Source organism: Haliotis cracherodii, unplaced genomic scaffold (genome assembly GCF_022045235.1).
Source record: "Haliotis cracherodii isolate W230 unplaced genomic scaffold, xgHalCrac1.p SCAF_6, whole genome shotgun sequence".
NCBI classification, from domain to species: Eukaryota; Metazoa; Mollusca; class Gastropoda; order Lepetellida; family Haliotidae; genus Haliotis; species Haliotis cracherodii.
Window position 1 is genome coordinate 10,215,001 of NW_027266319.1, and position 15,252 is coordinate 10,230,252.

At 41.5% G+C, this 15,252-nt stretch overlaps 1 protein-coding gene across 1 annotated transcript in view; it reads right to left on the reverse strand.

Moving 5' to 3' along the window:
* LOC139446218 (haloacid dehalogenase-like hydrolase domain-containing 5) overlaps positions 1 to 15,252 on the reverse strand; it is a 47,652-nt gene that overhangs the window by 1,827 nt on the left and 30,573 nt on the right. The window contains exons 3-7 of the mRNA XM_071227544.1: positions 14,748 to 14,951; positions 13,029 to 13,065; positions 11,064 to 11,238; positions 4,961 to 5,006; positions 1 to 79 (exon numbers count right to left, since the gene is read on the reverse strand). The exon at positions 1 to 79 is cut by the window's left edge and continues 61 nt beyond it. Of these exons, the coding sequence (XP_071083645.1) occupies positions 1 to 79; positions 4,961 to 5,006; positions 11,064 to 11,238; positions 13,029 to 13,065; positions 14,748 to 14,951 (541 nt within the window). The remainder of the gene's footprint in view (positions 80 to 4,960; positions 5,007 to 11,063; positions 11,239 to 13,028; positions 13,066 to 14,747; positions 14,952 to 15,252) is intronic.

Sequence of the window (15,252 nt, forward strand, 5' to 3'; positions counted from 1 at the left end):
GGTAGTCGGCATGATGATATGTGATCTCGCTCGGCTTGCCAACTAAAGCTGTGTATTTCAACTCACGCCCAGTGATTTTCTGTAATTAGAAAAATTAAATGGGCATACCTTTAGAATACAGTACCACAAACTTTTCAAACACGTGACAATACCCTATGACGTAATTCTTAGTATTTTGTTGCAAGTCACACCGGCGAAACAATTCCCTGAGACGTCTGGGGTCATCGAGTGTGCATAAGCTCCTCCCAGTGATCTATCATCTCCACACACAATCTCACCGAAAACACCCAGCGATGTTGAGAGTTTTGAATATTTGTTTACTAAATATAGCCTGCGGCAACGCATTTTATAGCAAGAGCTAGTTTACAAAAGCACTCTTATTTTCAATATATTGTTTATTTCGTTTTTTCGTAATTCAAGTTGCAAAAATTATTATAAATGGGATCGAAAAAACATACATTTTTTCGATTCATTAATTTTTATTATTATGCACAGGAATGCAGTTTATTAGGTAATATTATATTGGTGCTCAACACATCCAAATGTCGCCGGTTGTGGTGTAGGTTACACTGAACACTATCCTTAGCTCTTGGATCTCCTTTACGATCAATCACCCTTTACGATAAATCACCCTTTACGATCAATCACGCTTTACGATCATTAGGGTTAGGTACCTGTTCAGTGGCTAGTAAAGCATTGATTCTATAGCTTCTCCTAATATTCTTCATACAAAAACATCAAGAAAGCAGGGTGAAATGGTTTAGTGTCGAATATTTTGGCTACTGTAAACTGTCCTGGAACATTCAGACAAGCCACTTTCACCCGCTAGATTTATTCAGCACTGATTCAAAAGTGAACTCACCCTTTTGCCGTCACTAGCCATGCACATTCCTCCCTCGTTCCTTACAATTATCCACATTATCCTTACAGTGTTCCCTACCACACTTTTTTGTCACAAAATCCACCAACGAATGATTAAATTCCATTCATGCATACCCGCGAGTTCGTCAAGAGCCGTTTTCAGTTCTCTCCATATCGGCTCATTCCTCACCACTTGGTATCTTGTAAATTACAGAATGGGACGAGTGTGTCAAATGGCATCGGGATCACTCGTAGTATCCGTAGACTTAAGTCACGAGACCTTCGTAAGTGTCTGTCACCTATTCGACCTTTTTTGTTTAGCTCTTTTACGGAATAGGCATGACCAGGTAAATTTGTATTTAGTTTCACAATGTGGACGTAGCTCTGTTGGTTAGCTGTCAGGCTAACAATCCGAAGGTCGTGAGTTTCGACAGATTCTAAAAAAAAATGGTTGCTTGTCTTTGAGACATGTGACCTACGGCAGAGATCGTCCTCACAAGAAGTTGTGGTACTGCATTCTAAAGGTGCTCCAATTAAATATCCATAGTCATTATTTGTTAATCGAAGAGGCCACGCTCATTAGCGTGCTACTGTTTTATGATAATAGAGTTGATGGATTTAATGTTGCATAAGTGCGCTGTTCGATGTGAAATTTCGTAAAGGTATCTCAGGGTTATATTTTGGGAGTTCTTAGTCTGCATATAGGGAGCTGCTTGATGTAAAAGTGAGATCCTTGATATAAAAATGTGGTCCTTGGTAGATATTTATAGGAGCTCCTCAGTTTGAATATATATATATATGTTACTGTCAATGTTTGTAATAAGGCAATATGTATACTGACTGATTCCATCAGAAGTCCTTGGACAGGATAGGTTTAACCATTAACAACTATGACCTTTGTTGTGATTCCTTAAAAGTCCTTCTGACATTCAATGCAGAGAGATAAGCATATTAAGTCAATGCTTTCAACATATTGTCACGACCACCATGACCACTTGAAACGTGTCCTCTTTTAATGATTTTTAAAGTATTACGGTCCACTTCATGTTATAAGTCACTGTCACCTATAGTGTTTTGACATGTAACCATAGTAATTATCTGGTTCTAATCAGGCTATAGCTTTGATGAGGAGGCTGTTTCAGGTCAGTACTACCTATTATTTGACAAACTAACTATTTGGCTTCTTATCTGTTTTACTTTTTATTTATTCAAACAGCAAAGAATGATGTGTTGACATTTATCAACATCAACTTTCCAAGGCAAGGGAGTTAACTGACTATGAAATCCAGTTTCCGATTTTGCCGAACAAGGCTAGAACTCCTTAGTCGGCCGGCCTCACGAGTCTCTGCATAATCCTATCACAATAGCGTAATGAAATCAACATCCTGTTTGTAAACAACACATTGTTGTAGTGTATATACAGGAGCACCCCAATGTATATACAGGAGTTCCCCAGTGTATATACAGGAGAACCCCAGTGTATATACAGGAGCACCCCGATGTATATACAGGAGCACCCCAGTGTATATACAGGAGCACCCCAATGTATATACAGGAGCACCCCAGTGTATATACAGGAGCACCCCAGTGTATATACAGGACCACCCCAATGTATATACAGGAGCACCCCAGTGTATATACAGGAGCACCCCAGTGTATATACAGGACCACCCCAGTGTATATACAGGAGCACCCCAATGTATATACAGGAGCACCCCAGTGTATATACAGGAGCACCCCAGTGTATATACAGGAGCACCCCAGTGTATATACAGGACCACCCCAATGTATATACAGGAGCTCCCCAGTGTATATACAGGAGTTCCCCAGTGTATACACAGGACCACCCCAGTGTATATACAGGAGTTCCCCAGTGTATATACAGGAGCTCCCAATGTATATGTTTAATGGAGTGTGCTTAATTGAATAAAAGAAAAAAAATATATCAATGAGAATGCAAAAAAATGACACATTGATAATGCAAATTAGAAACCTTATATTCAAAACCGACATGATCTGGATAAAATATTAATATATTAGTGAAGGTCTATCAACTTTAACTAGTCTTCCACATAAAACTGTTCATGACTCACTGATGGATCGTGCCAGCATGATATATGTGTAACATGCTGTGGGTTCTCTGGAAATAAGTCACTGATATCATCCAACATGTTTGCATCCTATATATCCGAGCAAGTGTATATACATCCATGTGGGTGGGTGGTTGTATATCCAAGTGGGTGGGTGGGTGGTTGTATATCCAAGTGGGTGGGTGCGTGGGTGGGTGCATGAGTGGGTGCGTAGGTGTGGTGCGTGGGTGGGTGGGTATGTGCGTGCGAGCGAGTTGGGTTTAATTCCGCTTATAACAGTATTCCAGTTACATCACAGTGAGTGAGTGAGTGAGTGAGTGAGTGAGTGAGTGAGTGAGTGAGTGAGTTGGGTTTAATTCCGCTTATAACAGTATTCCAGTTACATCACAGTGAGTGAGTGAGTGAGTGAGTTGGGTTTAATGCCGCTTTTAACAGTTTTCCAGTTACATCACAGCATGTCAGCTTAATGTGGAAGGAAAGCCTGAAGTGATGCAGACATTTACCATGTTGGCGAAACCCATGAGCACAGGTATGGCGCTGACAACCCTTGAAACTTAATTGGGGCACACCAGGATTCAAACCCATGATCATAGCGAATTGCTGTGCCTTAGGCACATTATAAACAAAGTCACCCATGGCGACACAAGACGTGCTACATATGCTTCAGTGTGGGGCAGGACCGAAGCCCTAGATACGCTCAAGAATCAAGCTGCCGAACACGATCACCCATCCAACTTCTCTCCACAACCGATGTTGCTTAACTTCACTGTGAACACAGCCACATGCCGCCATGTTTCACATCATACAGTCTGGGTCAAGACAGTCTAGCTTCATTTCCAACTCTTATGTGTTGTTGTTGACAGTGTTTTTGTGTCGACATTAAACGGCCTTGTTTCTCAAACAACAATTTCACCCTTCAATAGTTGTAGTTATTGCTCTGAACATTCATTGATAATCAGAGTTCTCACTTCAATAATCAACTAAAATGGTTTCAATGCTCATACTTCTACTGAAGCAAGTGAAGTTAGACAACTGCACATTTTTTCAAATTTCAGGATGAAGGGACAGAGCCCAGTTTACTGAGATGATATGCAAATATATATACATATGACTGGTTTTTCCGGTAGTGTGTGCTTGCGGTGATCAGCTGGTATTGTCTTTTGTGATGGGTAAAAACATCATGTCTGTGTAAAACTTGAGTTTAGGGCTGGGACAGGTAACTTGGGTACTCGGGTCGGGTGGGTACTGAGTAGGACCTGGGAACCCACAGGACTACCCGGACCCATGGTTAGTCATGTGATATATTGTTTGATGACAAAAGCTAACTATAGCTCAGTGGTTACACTACAAGTCGCTAATGTTCGCATTTCTTTCTGACGATGCACACATTCCTTTTGGCTGGTATATGTTTGAGTAAAGATGAAACTTCAGTCATCTTCAATCAAATATTGACATCACCTTGCAATGAAAGAACGTTAATTACAATTGTTGCAAAGGCCTTATCAGCATGTTGGTTAGAAATAATACAAAGGAATCTATCATATCCTACATTTTCAAATTCCCAAACATTATGTCAAGTATCAATAAAACATGACAGTGCAGATTGAAGTATTGACAGTGTTTGATAAGTCTCCCAGCGTCACCCATCAGTCAGCGGGCATAGTCCAGTCACATGTGGGTCATCACAATGACTGGGCAAAGAAACATGTTTAACTCACCTGGTATAAACATTCGCTCACCTGGTATAAATTTTCACTCACTTGTTATAAACTTTCACTCACCTGGTTAAACTTTCACTCAATTGGTTTAAACTTTCACTCGCCTGGTTAAACTTTCACTCAATTGGTTTAAACTTTCACTCGCCTGGTTAAAACTTTCACTCAATTGGTTTAAAGTTTCACTCACCTGGTTAAAACATTCACTCACCTGGTATAAACTTTCACTCCCCTGGTTAAACTTTCACTCAACTGGTTTAAACTTTCACTCAACTGGTTTAAACTTTCACTCACCTGGTATAAACTTTCTAGGCAGTGCAGGAAACATCCATGTCCAAATCTGAAAAGTAGCAGGCATTTTGAGTGTGAGAGTTATAAGGAATGCAAATATGATTGAGATTGAAGGTGACATCATTAAACTTGGGTCAAGACTTGGCTGTATCTTTGAGCATGTTGAGGCTGAAGGTGAGATTTGAGATAAGGTTGAAGGTGAGATTAAAGCTAAAATTAAGGGTGAAATTATTGCTAAAACTGAATGAGAGATCAAAGGTAAAACTGAGGGTGAAATTGAAGCAAAAACTGAGCTAGCGATAAAAGCTAAAACTGAGGATAGATCAAAGACTAGATAATTAGCTTAGCCTGAGATTCATATCATCGGTAATTACACTTTACTGGTGGACTTTACTGGTATATACTGAAAAAAAGTTTGGGATCATTCATATTTTAGGGGATATATTTTTGTAGTGAAGACTGAAAACACAATTTCCTAAAAATATCCCAAACAGAATTCATAATCCCTAACCTCTTTTGTTCAGTATGTATAAATACATTATGATATACATTTGATATGAGCAGGAGGAAATCAAATGTAAGTTTTGAAACCAGGACACTTGACAAGTTTATTGGTTTATTAACTGACAGGTGTATGGAAAACTACAGACATTATTCATGTACCCTGTGTGACACTGGGTTGCTGTGACCTCCGGACTGGGTCACAGTGACCTCTGGTGACACCACCAGAATATGTGTCCATCAGACAACTCACATCAGTTAACACATCACGCTGTTTCGGTGTCCATTGTGTGTTTATATGACTCAGGGAAGTAGGACATGGGACACAATCAGTCTTAAGGTTCAGGGTGAAAGACTTTAGAGAGTGGAGTTAAATATACTCAAGTATGTATAAACATTCTTCAAGTGAGTGACTGAGTATGGTTTTATGCCACTTTTAGCAATATTCCAGCAATATCATGGCAGAGGACACCAAAAGTGAGCTTCACGCATTAAACTCTTCTGGAGAATCAAACACGGGTCTACCACATACTTCAAGAACATCCTATAAGCTACTGATGATGATGGTGGTGATGGTTGTTGTTGATGAGGATGGTGGTGGTGGTGATGATGGTTTTTGTTGATGAGGTTAATGTTGTTGATGGTGGTGGTTGTTGGTGAGGGTGGTGGTTGTTGGTGAGGGTGGTGATGGTGGTGGTGATAGTGGTGGTGATGGTGGTGGTTGTTGATGAGGTTAATGTTGTTGATGGTGGTGGTTGTTGATGAGGGTGGTGGTGATGGTGGTGGTGGTTGTTGATGAGGTTGGTGGTGATGATGGTGGTGATGGTGGTTGTTGATGAGGATGGTGGTGGTGATGGTTGTGATGGTGGTTGTTGATGAGGTTGTTGTTGGTGGTGGTTGGTGAGGGTGGTGGTGATGGTTGTGATGGTGGTTGTTGATGAGGTTGGTGGTGGTGATGGTGGTGCTGGTTGTTAGTGAGGGTGGTGATGGTTGTTGATGAGGTTGGTGGTGATGATGGTGGTGGTGGTTGTTGGTGATGGTTGTTGTTGATGAGGTTGGTGGTGGTGATGGTGGTGGTGGTTGTTGGTGATGGTTGTTGTTGATGAGGTTGGTGGTGGTGATGGTGGTTGTTAATGAGGTTGTTGGTGGTGGTGTTGGTGGTGGTGGTAGTGATGGTGGTTGTTGATGAGGGTGGTGGTGGTGGTGATGGTGGTTGTTGATGAGGATGGTGGTGGTGGTGATGGTGGTTGTTGATGAGGATGGTGGTGGTGATGGTGGTTGTTGATGAGGATGGTGGTTGTGATGGTGGTTGTTGATGAGGATGGTGGTGGTGGTGGTGATGGTGGTTGTTGATGAGGGTGGTGATGGTGGTGGTGATAGTGGTGGTGATGGTGGTGGTTGTTGATGAGGTTAATGTTGTTGATGGTGGTGGTTGTTGATGAGGGTGGTGGTGATGGTGGTGGTGGTTGTTGATGAGGTTGGTGGTGATGATGGTGGTGATGGTGGTTGTTGATGAGGATGGTGGTGGTGATGGTTGTGATGGTGGTTGTTGATGAGGTTGTTGTTGGTGGTGGTTGGTGAGGGTGGTGGTGATGGTTGTGATGGTGGTTGTTGATGAGGTTGGTGGTGGTGATGGTGGTGCTGGTTGTTAGTGAGGGTGGTGATGGTTGTTGATGAGGTTGGTGGTGATGATGGTGGTGGTGGTTGTTGGTGATGGTTGTTGTTGATGAGGTTGGTGGTGGTGATGGTGGTGGTGGTTGTTGGTGATGGTTGTTGTTGATGAGGTTGGTGGTGGTGATGGTGGTTGTTAATGAGGTTGTTGGTGGTGGTGTTGGTGGTGGTGGTGGTGATGGTGGTTGTTGATGAGGGTGGTGGTGGTGGTGATGGTGGTTGTTGATGAGGATGGTGGTGGTGGTGATGGTGGTTGTTGATGAGGATGGTGGTGGTGATGGTGGTTGTTGATGAGGATGGTGGTTGTGATGGTGGTTGTTGATGAGGATGGTGGTGGTGGTGGTGATGGTGGTTGTTGATGAGGGTGGTGGTGGTGGTGATGGTGGTTGTTGATGAGGGTGGTGGTGGTGGTGATGGTGGTTGTTGATGAGGATGGTGGTGGTGGTGATGGTGGTTGTTGATGAGGGTGGTGGTGGTGGTGATGGTGGTTGTTGATGAGGGTGGTGGTGGTGGTGATGGTGGTTGTTGATGAGGGTGGTGGTGGTGGTGATGGTGGTTGTTGATGAGGGTGGTGGTGGTGGTGATGGTGGTTGTTGATGAGGGTGGTGGTGGTGATGGTGGTTGTTGATGAGGATGGTGGTGGTGGTGATGGTGGTTGTTGATGAGGGTGGTGGTGATGGTGATGGTGGTTGTTGATGAGGATGGTGGTGGTGGTGATGGTGGTTGTTGATGAGGGTGGTGGTGGTGGTGGTGATGGTGGTTGTTGATGAGGGTGGTGGTGGTGGTGGTGATGGTGGTTGTTGATGAGGGTGGTGGTGGTGGTGGTGATGGTGGTTGTTGATGAGGATGGTGGTGGTGGTGGTGATGGTGGTTGTTGATGAGGGTGGTGGTGGTGGTGATGGTGGTTGTTGATGAGGGTGGTGGTGGTGGTGATGGTGGTTGTTGATGAGGATGGTGGAGGTGGTGATGGTGGTTGTTGATGAGGGTGGTGGTGGTGGTGATGGTGGTTGTTGATGAGGGTGGTGGTGGTGGTGATGGTGGTTGTTGATGAGGGTGGTGGTGGTGGTGATGGTGGTTGTTGATGAGGGTGGTGGTGGTGGTGATGGTGGTTGTTGATGAGGGTGGTGGTGGTGGTGATGGTGGTTGTTGATGAGGATGGTGGTGGTGGTGATGGTGGTTGTTGATGAGGGTGGTGGTGATGGTGATGGTGGTTGTTGATGAGGATGGTGGTGGTGGTGATGGTGGTTGTTGATGAGGATGGTGGTGGTGGTGATGGTGGTTGTTGATGAGGGTTGTGGTGGTGAATGTGGTTGTTGATGAGGATGGTGGTGGTGAATGTGGTTGTTGATGAGGATGGTGGTTGTGATGGTGGTTGTTGATGAGGGTGGTGGTGGTGGTGGTGATGGTGGTTGTTGATGAGGAAGGTGGTTGAATAAATATCATAAACAGAGCTAATAATTCGGACAGACTGAGATATTGTCTTGATAAGGAGGATTCATACTCTGAATCCGTTGTCATGGTATTTATGCTATGTTTGATGTATGCATTATTATAAAACTAAGTGCCGGTGTGTCCAAAGTGATTTACATTTGCTAGATTTTCATTTTGTTAAGATTTGTCGAGATTATACAAGTCTCAGAGAACAGTATCTCCCTGAGAAGTATATCACACAATAGTCTTTACAATTGTTTGTTAATCTTATGTCGACACAAAAGAAGTGTATTATTGAAAAGATGCAATTAATCGTCCATAAAGCCCTAAATGTAAGCCAACAATACCTGTCTGCACAAGATATTTGAAAAGAAATCGTGTCATAAAGTACAACATACAATATTGACATAATGCTAGCCTGTAAATTATCAAGTCTGAACCAGACAGTCAAGTTGTGAGCAAAGCTCCACACCATCAGGGTTTGATGCCATCAACCATTATAGTCTGGAAGTTAATTTAAGGTACCGACGTTTACTACAATATCTGAAAAACTATTGGACCTACTCCAGTCAAAGTTGTGAGATTATTAAACAGTCATACATAACTGGATATTACATTTAAAGACAATCAGTGCATGAATAAAAAATCTGTCTATTTAGCTATCACTATATTTCATCAACAACCAGACCTGTTCGTCACAGGCAGAACGAGCATTCATTGAAACAGCCATCTGCATAATGCTACCCCTGTGTCACAGGGCCATATGACACAATTGAGCCAATCAACTCAACTCGAAAAGGTGCACGGGAATCACGCATGTTGAGACGCTCAACGCTAACACCGTATTCGTGCATGCCGCATGCAAGATTCTCGTGGTCGCCTCTCAAGACCAGCACAGGTTACTATAGACTAACACTTAGTCAATGAATACATGTCTTTAAAATAATAAAGATTTTTTCAAAAGAACCTTTTCTCTTCTGCTGTTTTCAGATGTGGAATCAAGCAAACTAGACTTGGTTAGTTTGATCTAGACTTTCCTAGGCTTTTAATAAAAAAAATACCTAAAAAATAAAAATTCCGCAGTCATGGTTCAGGACTAAGCTTGCTAATCTTATCCAGAATCTTACGATGTCCTTGTCCAATGAAATTTGCAGCTTATTTCATGTCAAAGGTTACTACTGGTGTTTCAGTTTGGGAATTTTTTTAATAGGATAAAGATAATAAAAAAGTGTATCATAATTAGTTGGTTTGTTTGTTGTTTAACGCCGCACTCAGCAATATTCCAGCTATATGACGGCAATCTTGAAATAATCAAGTCTGTACCAGACAATCCAGTGATTAATATCATGAGCATTAATCCACACAATTGGGATCGATGACATGCATCAACCAAGTCAGCGAGCCTAACCACCCCGATCCCCTTAGTCGCCTCTTACGACAAGCATATTGCCTTTTATGGCAAGCATGGGTTGCTGAAGACCTATTCTACCCTGGATCTTCATCATAATTAGTAAATGCTGCAGAAATAATCTTCCACCTATACTGTCTCAGGAGGATAAATATTAGTTCAATATACAGAGACCATGGAAACCACCATTCCTTAAATATTTGCAGGCTATTTCCACAGCACGATATTCCTGACTAAAGGCTGCACTGGCATGTATCAAAACAACTACCTCCCACAACCAGACACACATCTTCCGCCCACACTTTGACCTCCATGTCTGTCTTTTCGCCTTTGACCTTTCACCTCTGATCTGGATTGAGTGCAGATGAACAGACCACTCAGCCTACAGAGGGGCAATGGACTCAGAATTGACTTAGTGTAGGGTGTATGTGTGTATCCGACTAGGCTCACAATAGTTTCTCCTGAGAGTGTCATTTTTTCCATTAGCAATTTCTATCTCCTTTCCTTAAGTCAAACAATGTCCTTATAATGTGGGATAGCTTTCTGTCAAATGCCCGGACGGACTGTCTATATGAACTGGGGGCAAAAGAAAGCATACTGAGTTTGTTTTTTATGTAACTGTTGTTAAATTTGATCATGTCTATTTAACCATCACTCATTCCTGCAACATTTTGTAGTAAGTAGTCTGCGGCTGGGTAATTTAGTATGAAAATAAATTAATAAAAAGTTATAAATTTGTGGCAAAAAAAGCAAATTCATTGATTTTCAAAGATATTAAGGTGATAGAGAGATACCCAGATGGGACATGCAAATTTTTTGATAATTTTTAAATGTTCTAAATTAAATTATATTTAAAAAATAAACCATGTAGAAGTATTTTTTTATGTTCAATTAAGCACCAGTACAGTTAATATTTAAATCAATAAATAATGAGTCTACATAATTGGGATATGATGACATGTATCAACCATTCTGCAAGCCTGCATGACCACCTGATCCCGTTAGTTGCCTCTTTCGGCCAGCATGGGTTGCTGAAGACCAATTCCACCCCGATCTTCACGGGGTAATGTGATTGTTGAGTCTGAGTGTACACACCTGGGGTTCGGCGCCTCGGCCATCCACAGTAGGTCCATGTTGCAGGCCAGGACGGGTAGGTGGGGGTACACAGTCTCCTTCTGGGTGTGGCCTGGCTTACCATTGGTCAGTAACACGTCAATGATGATTTGCAGGTTCGTTTCCCACCTCACCGGTTCTCCAAACAATATCACAGCTGAAAACAGAATAACATTACAGACAATGATTCTGTACTGATTGAAGTCGAGGCATGGGATGACAGTCACGAATTGTACATGGTGTTGATTATTTATTTCACATTTATTAAGCTTTTATTAATAAAAAAAAAAGCTTTATTTTCAAATTATGAGGTTGGATAAGGGTCTTTCTTTATTGGAAATGTGAAATTTTATACGCTGGGAAAAATTTGAAATAGGGCTATAACAATTATCAGACCTAGTTTTATTCCATATTTGTGGCAAGTTTTGGACTTCTGACATAAACAAGTATCATAAATCTTATAAATGTTATATTTTGGATAAAGCTTTCTTAGTAAATACAGATTCTAGTACCGGTACTTTTTTTTTGTCCCTGGTAGTCTCTGAGGGGTACACAAAGTATGTGATCTAGACTACCAGTTGTCAGACTTTAATTTTGTTGAAGCCTTGGTGGCTGAGTGGGTTAGATCGCTGACTTTATGTGCTGGCGATTCTGGCAGTGTGGGTTCGAATCCCGGATGGCAGTCAACCCAAAAAAGTACTAGGATCTGTACTTTAGTAAGAAAGAGTTATCCCAAATATAACATTTGTTACATTTGGGCACTTTCTCTATGGCATTGTGTGTTCAAAGTATCCTAAATGGCTAAAAAAGGCAGAGTTTTCCATCTTCAAGAGAAAATCTAACTCTGAGTAAGCCTAAAACACCTGAGTTCTCTATCATAAGTTTGTACAATATTCTCATTCATATAAAGGCAAGAGATAACAATTTCTAAAACTTTTGATCATTTTCTGTCAGGCAAATTGATTGAATTCAGGGGAGCAGTACAGGTTTCTATAACCCAAATATGACACAGAGCCATCACAAATAAGCATAGCCAATCCACTTCATCATCAATACCTAACATATTTCTATACACTAAGTCCCTCCAGAACATATTGTTACCTACGCCCCGTGAAGATCTGGGGTAGAAAAGGTCTTCACCAACCCATGATTGCTGTAAAAGGTGACTATGCTTGTCGTAATAGGCGTCTAACGGGGTCGGGTGGTCAGGCTCGCTGACTTGGTTGATGCATGTCACCAGATCCCATTTGGTAGATCGACGATCATGATACAATCACTGGACTGTCTGGTCCCGACTCAATTATTTACAGACCACAGTCATATACCTAGACTATCGCAGAGTGTGTTGTTTAACTACAGACTCTCTCACTCACAAGCCGCCGTGTTGCATATTGATGCTCCTTAGCCAATAAATCCAGATATTGGTTTTAGCAAGTGAGAAAGCTGACAGTTCTCAGACCAGTGAGGGCTCAGACCAAATTGAACAAAAGGCAACATGTGCATTCTTTCATCTAAAATTTCTTATGGACCTGAAAACAAATTGCCCCATACATCAGACTTCATCCACACATGTTTGACAACTTCATAGTCTTCCGCCATTTTGTTGTATGTTGCTACGGTCACAACTATTTTGAAACATTATATTCAAGAAGCGGGTCACGAAAAGTTTAGCTTTTTTTTATCACAGGAATAAGTTGCTAATTTATGAATTTCATAACTCCACTTAAACTCGATAAAAATTTTACATGGTTTTGAAAAACACAATATACCGGTATTTTCAAACGTATTGTAATACGTATTCACTTGTATTTCAAATCATGGTATACACACTTCACTACTACACAGGACAGTGGTTGTATGTAGTCACGGTTGATGGAGGAAACTAGTGTATACAAACACCTGAAGTACTGACGAGGGATCACCTACGTCTGTACCAGTTATACATACCATCAATCTTCGGAAAATACTGCTCGAAAGCACAGGGCTGCAAAAAAAAAAGATTCAGTTTATTCATCACAGACAGTACACCTACAGTGAGTGAGTGAGTTGGGTTTAACAGTATTCCAGTTATATATATCATGGTGTTTAATAAGGGAGGAGTGCCCAAAGAGATGCAGGTCTCAGACGTTTACCACTTCGGTGAAACCCATTAGCATGTATATGGACTTATGGTGCTGACAAACCTAGACACTTAATCTGGAATTCGAACCCACAATCACAGGTATCTGGTGTGCCCAAGGAACGCAACATTGCACAGTGAATGGCGGCACCTGAGACAACTGGGCCACCGGGGCCCAAAACAGATAAACAAAATCACAATGTGTGTGATCCCTACTTTCCTTTCTTGATGATAAACACAATATACGAACGAACGAACGAACGAACGAACGAACAAACAAACGAACAAACAAACGAACAAACAAACAAAAACGAAGAAGAAGAGAGAAAGAAGGAAAGAAAGAAATGGTTCACTGGCTGTAGTGTGATCACTATTGCCCAATCTCTGAAAACAAACTTAGCTTGTGGATGGTTTTAAAAGGTGGCCCTCTTTGTCTATGTGCACATTACTGTGAATAGGGTATGGAACTATCGATGGAGTAGCGTTTACTTTTTCCCGATGTATACCCCAATGTAACACATGTGGTAGGTGATACAGTCAGGTGTCTGGGAGAGCCAGCAGTCCACACAGATCGATCTGCTCAACTGATACTACTTGGCGACAGCTGTTTGTAATTGATTCAAGAACCGTATGGACCTATTGACGATCATCAAGTCTGTTTTGGGGATTTCATTATTACTTACTCCCAAAGGGAATTATTGATCAGATAATTGCATCTGCTTAATCTTGTCTTAGAAATTCCAGTTGTGAATTACGGAAAGATATGAACAGTCTCTGAACCAAGTTCGTCAGTAAGGCGGCATCAACTGATCCTTAGATGATAACACATTCACACCTGCCACCCTCTAAATCCTCCTGCCTCATATTCTGGATTAAAACATTCTGGAATGGCTAATAGATGGCCTAGAGTGTATGGATTCAGTCATGTAGCTCATAACTGTCGTTCGGAATACCCCGTGTTATGTATTTTCGAGGTTGCATGATTAGAAATTACTTTCATGTTCTGGTAAGCAATGCTCTGTTCAGTGTGGAGGAAAGGTCGTTCTGCTATGACCCATAATTGGATGTCCTCAGATTTTTGTTGAGCGATAGCAAGAACTAAAATCTGATTTTTAATGAGATTGATTTTAGATAACAGTGAGTGAGTGAGTGATCATAGTCTTACACAGCTTTTTGGCAATATTCCAGAAATATCACAGCAGAAACACACATAGCGATTTTCTTTGTCTATAGTTGGAAACAAAAAAATAAAGTGGATTGGAGTGTGTGGTACACCACCAGGCAGCATGAAAATCTAGTAATTAATTTATTACATCCTAATAAATAATAATTTCATATCAAGGCCATCCCATGAAGCAATTTGAGCCAAAAGACATTTATAACGCCCATACTCAGCATAGAGTTACTATCATCGTAACGCTAAGATTGGTTCAAGAACACACTATGATGGGGAAAAGACACATCCACAGACAATTCCTGATTATACATCATCCCAAGAGCTGTTACAGAAGCTGGAGATGTTTGGTGAGAACAAGAACAGGACATACTGCAGCTTTTCTTCGCTTGTGGTCGACCATGTCGAGGTTGGTGAAGGTGTGGCGTAACGTTTCCACGGTGGTGATGCGGGTAAAACCTAGACCTCGAGCGATCTCCTGAACAGGGCCCTGCCCGGACACCAGGACATGCTTGTCATGGAACTGGCGGAACATCTTCAGGGGGCTGTGAGACATGATGACTTGATCCTCATGCACCTGCAGCACAATGTTTGATATAGTTTAATATTATTTTCATTTACCTGACAACTCTAAATTTTATGGAATGGAAAAAGAAAGAGTTACAAGTGCAAAAGTCAAAAGAATTGCTGCAGTCAACTTTTCAAATAAGAATTGATCAATTGCATTCTTTATAGTCTATGGCCATTGCAAACACGAGAACAAAACCTTTGACAGAAGTAAATATATGCATCACAGTAGTGTGAGTGAGTTCGGTGTTAAGGCGCTTTTAGCAATATTCCAGCAATATCACGGCGGGGGGACACCAGAAATGGGCTTC